Source organism: Benincasa hispida, unplaced genomic scaffold (genome assembly GCF_009727055.1).
Source record: "Benincasa hispida cultivar B227 unplaced genomic scaffold, ASM972705v1 Contig533, whole genome shotgun sequence".
Taxonomy (NCBI): Eukaryota; Viridiplantae; Streptophyta; class Magnoliopsida; order Cucurbitales; family Cucurbitaceae; genus Benincasa; species Benincasa hispida.
In genome coordinates, this window is record NW_024064906.1 from 762,004 (window position 1) to 766,908 (window position 4,905).

Consider the following 4,905-nt stretch of genomic DNA (forward strand, 5'->3'; position numbering starts at 1 on the left):
CATACTATAAGGGGTTGTTTGAGAACTCGTAATGGAATGAATTTGTAATGTAATCTAAAAGTCTAAAACCCATGGTTGGATTGAACTTTTGGACTCGATTTATAATATCAAACTCATTTTGTTCCCACAATTTTCAACTCAACCATCTTTTCCTACCGTTTTCACATTTCATGACCCTATTTTCATTCCACTCTCAATTCTCTACGTATTCTAATACTCCTCTTATTACATTCCAACCTTCTAAACAATTCGTACTAGCTCATAGCCAATCTTTAACTTCAATTATATTGAACCAAGAAATAGAACAGCAAAATACACCCACAAGCATCCAATCTTTAGCTTCAATCTTTTGTGCAATAATTTTGATAATTATGGCTGGTTTTAGAAGGGGAAAAAAAATTAAAAAATACATTAAAAAAAGCTATCAATCTTTTGATTGAACCTTTCTCAGAATGCTAACACTTTGCATCTCTAAATCAATCACAACAAAAATTAGTTTTTCTAACTCTTAATTCTCTTCCAAACGAACCGGTTGAACTTGAACAGCATTTCTACAACTTCTACCATTTCCAAAAGAAAACAAAGACCTCCTCCCTCTCCCATTACACCCATCGCCGCCGGGACTAACCGCACTCCCACGGCGGCTCTGCTGCAACGCCGCCTGCACCGCCAGATACATCTGCCGCTCCGCCGACGAGTCCATCGAAACCGAACGTCTAATGGGTTGAATGCAAAATTGCTCATCTTTCTGTCTAGTGTCAATCCACTCATCTCCTAAACTCGTCACTTTCTGCAGCTTCCGCCGTTTTTTCCCCTGTTCCAATTTCCCCGCCGGCAATTCCCCTGAACTCGCCCGGTCTTGTGAAAATTGGCCGGATGGGTCGTTTCTATTTCCACCCAATTCAATCACTACGAAATCCCTTTCACCTCCGCCGCCGATTGGATCCTCTGGCGAGGAGCTCGGCAGAGGAAATCGATGAAACAGAACAGAGCTAGAAATGGTGGTTCTACAGAGTGGGCAATTGGGATTATTTTGCAGCCAAATGTCGATGCAATCGATGTGAAATAAATGTGAGCAAATGGGAATAATTCGAACCGTCTCATCCTCTTCAAATTCACTCAAACAAACAGCGCATTCAGATGAGGTTTTCTCTTTGGGCACTGATTTCTTGTATTGCAGTAAAGGGATTGATCTAATCACCGAATCGTCCAGACCCCGGTTCTCGATGGCCGGAGAGTAGGCCGTCGGGGATGGGAGGCGCCGGGTGGAGGAGGGGGAGAGACGGCGGAGGAGATCGATGCGGTGCCAGTTGAGGCAACAGTTGATGACGAAGACATAGTAGCTGAGGAGCAATAAGGCAGTGGCGAGAATTCCAATAATGGCAATGACGATAATGGGGAAGCTAGAATGAGATGGATTTGGGAGATTTGGGGGAGGAAATGGAGGAATATGCTGGGAAGTTCTGATTTTGGTGAAGAAATCCATGGAAAGGAAGGATTTTGAGAGATGAATGTGGATAGATCTTGAAAGGGAGGAAGAAGAAAGAAGAAGAGAGAAAATGGAAGGGAATGGAAACCCAAAAATGAGGAGAGAAATGGAAGAAAGGGGAAAAAAACCTAGGTGGGAATAAATGAGGTTGGTTTGGAGAAAAATGGAAAACACTTCAGTGGAAATGAGCTGGACTTGCCTTTTTAAAATAACAGGGGAAAACTGGTCAGTCAGTGTGACAGTACTTTGTAGTTGCGCGTGTTTCCACCCCCCCCCCCCCCCCCCCCCCCTTTTCACATCCTTTGTTAATGTGTATAACAGTAGAATAGTAGAATATAGTTAACATTGGAGTTTGGTTATCAATTTTCTAGAAGTTTCTTAGTATTTTGCTTTTTTCTTTTTTGTTATTAATGTGCCGTAACTATATAAAAACTAGAGAAATGATTAAATATGTATTGGTTTTGAATATAAATGAGAAGAAAATTATACTAATTTCTATCCAATATTAGTTAACACAACATATCTTAACTAATTTAACTATATTTAGAATAGACAATGATGAGATGCAAGTTAGGTTATATTTATTTCAAGTATCCCTCTTTTTGTTATATACTAAAATAAATAATTTACTGTGACAAATTTTTACTGAATAACTATCTTATATCGGCTGCACCTAACTCATGTTGACCTTCTATTCACACCCAAAGAAAATAATTCAACTTTTTTAATTTTTTTTGCCACATGGCACATTGTTATTGAATATTATCTAAACTGCAAAAAAAAATGAGTGTTACCTGAACTGCACAATTTTTTTTATAAAGATTTGTGCCACCTAAGTTTTTTTTTTTTTTTTTTTTTTATCATTTAAAAGCGTTTAAAAGTAACTTCAGTTTTTTTTTACTATAAAAACTGTATATTTGCATTTGTAGCACTAGTGGATTCAAATCGCTTGTCGTTTGTAGTTTACTATGGCAAAAAAAGAACAAACTGTACTTACTTTTGACGCAATGAATGAATAAATGAATGGATTAGTGGCATTTGCTAATATATTGTTATATAGAAAAAGATAATGAAATTTAAAAGTATGAACGGTTATTTTTAAAAACAATAAAATAAAAAGAAAAAAAGTAAAAGAAAATGGATGGAATTTTGGAGGGAATAATGATTTAAAAGGGTGGGCTTTGACTTGTGAATCACTCTTTATTTATTATTATTTTGTTTATAATCAATTATCAATCAATAGGCGAAATTTGCTCAATTCCCACCTCCATTCCAAATTCCATCATGAACTCTCTTAAACACACGCTTTCATATTATTATTTGTGTTACCTTTGTGAGAAAAAAAATAGTTTTAACTTATTTTATCACTAAGCATGATTTGCTAATGATTTAAACATTGGTTAAAATTAAATTTAAATAAAATATAATTTGCCTTATGATGTTTATTTATTCCAATTGCTTTTTAGAAACTTTTTAATAAGGCCATTTTTACTTTATTGGATGTATTAGAGATTAATTGAAATTTCAAATATATTGGGACCAAAGTTTTAACTTAACATTTGAGATAATTATAAAAGTATAATTTGGTGTTCTGCGTTAATCCTTTCAAATTTAAAAGATTTCAATAATTTCTTTGATTTTGAACTCTAGATTGTACTTCTATTTAGTAATATTACTAATGAAATAAGTATCTATATTGCATAGTAAATCATTTAGTTGAATTGGTATGATGAGGGAAATAATTCAATATAACATAATTTAATGTATTGTGTCAATGGGCTACTAGAAGTTTTAATTACAATGTCTAAATATAAACATAACTAATAACTTAATAAGATATGATATTTCCTATGAAGTCAAAAATTCAAATCTCTATACTCTAAATATTTTTTGTATTAAAAAAAATTCAAAACTAAATGGACACTAGATTTTTTTTTTTTTTTTTTAATTTTGAAAACTGACATAATAAATAATAGTTTCATATGAGAGTTCCATTTTTTTTTTTTTGAGGAAATGATGATAATGATATTTTTTTTCTTATAATTATTTAGGTATATATATATATATATATATATATTAGTCACTGATTTAGATGATTCATAGTTCAGTTAATTGAATGAGGATTATCAAACACCAAGCTTGTCAGATTACAATATAGTCTTCCGACTTAGTTTATATATTTTCAAATTTATAATAATTTAGTCCATAAATTTTATTATATAAAAATTTTCATCAAACTTAATTGCCAATTTTTGTTATATATAATAACTAAGACTCTTTTTGATAACAATTTGATTTTTTTTGTGTGAAAATTATGCTTGTAAACATTACTTCTACCCACTAATTTCTTTGCTTCGTTATTTAGTAAAAAATAAAATGGTTTACCTTTTAATAGGTAGAATTCAAATTTGTTTTAATTAGATATGATGAAAACTATAGTAAAAAAAGGAAACAGGTATCAAATGAAGTTTTAATTTTTATATCTTTAATCAGTTTATCGATAAACTTGTGTAAGTAAGGAAATTGGCATGAATAAAATTTAAACATGAAGACTTAGTCTATAAGTGATGAAAAACTTGAATACCTCAGCAGGTAGAAATAGAAATAGAAATAAAAGGAGAAAACCGATTTAGAAAACGAGGGAAAAAAGAAAACCAATGCATAGAGAGATAGAGAGAGAGTAAAAACCAATGCATAGAGTCCATGCTCCTGTGTTGACACTTTCAAAGACATTCATTTAATGTCAAATTATGTGTTCTCCCGCCCTTTGCCAACCTTGCATTTCCCTTTCTTCTTTAATTTTGGGGCCAAAAAGCAAAAGAAAAAAAATATGTTTTTGGTCCCTGATTTTTTAAGAATAGATGCAACTAATTTAGTCTTTAATTTTTTTAAAAATTATTAAATTTGAACAAAAAGTTGAGTAATGCTAAAACGATAATAAGTTGTAAAGAAAAGTAGTTTTTAATATTTTTCTTCTCTATTATTTCTTTCACTCTCCCTTCTTCTTCTTCCTCTAATGAGTTTAATGTCTGTGGAGAACGAAGAGGAGGAGAGAGAAAGAATAGAGATTGAGAAAAAAATTGAAAATTAGTTTTTTTCCCACTCATGTTGCCACATCAAACTTATAGACTTTTTTTTTTAAAAAAAAAAAATAAATAGACTTTTTAAATATTTTTGAAAATTCAAGGGCTAAATTGATCAATTTAAAACATGAAGGACTAAATGTACCTATTATTCAAAATTCATAGACTAAACAAGTACTTTTTATTCAAAAAAAATTAATAGATAGAGTTGGAGATTCGAACTTCTTTAACCAATGAATATTTTAGTCAGTTAAATAAAAATAAAATTGACACATTTGGTTAAAAATCACTTTTGGTTTTAGAACTTTTAAAAAAGTAATGATTTAGTTTCAC

The 4,905-nt window shown here is 31.4% G+C and overlaps 1 protein-coding gene across 1 annotated transcript; it reads right to left on the minus strand.

Moving 5' to 3' along the window:
- Nucleotides 1–347: 347 nt before the first annotated feature.
- On the minus strand, nucleotides 348–1,670 carry LOC120069649 (RING-H2 finger protein ATL16). Its single transcript, XM_039021432.1, has one exon. It carries the CDS (start codon nucleotides 1,484–1,486, stop codon nucleotides 509–511), a length of 978 nt encoding a protein of 325 aa, XP_038877360.1. The 5' UTR covers nucleotides 1,487–1,670; the 3' UTR covers nucleotides 348–508.
- Nucleotides 1,671–4,905: the final 3,235 nt, after the last annotated feature.

Bases quoted from the DNA above. Each gene is read 5' to 3' on its own strand.
- LOC120069649 (XM_039021432.1), bottom strand. From the start codon at position 1,486: ATGGATTTCTTCACCAAAATCAGAACTTCCCAGCATATTCCTCCATTT.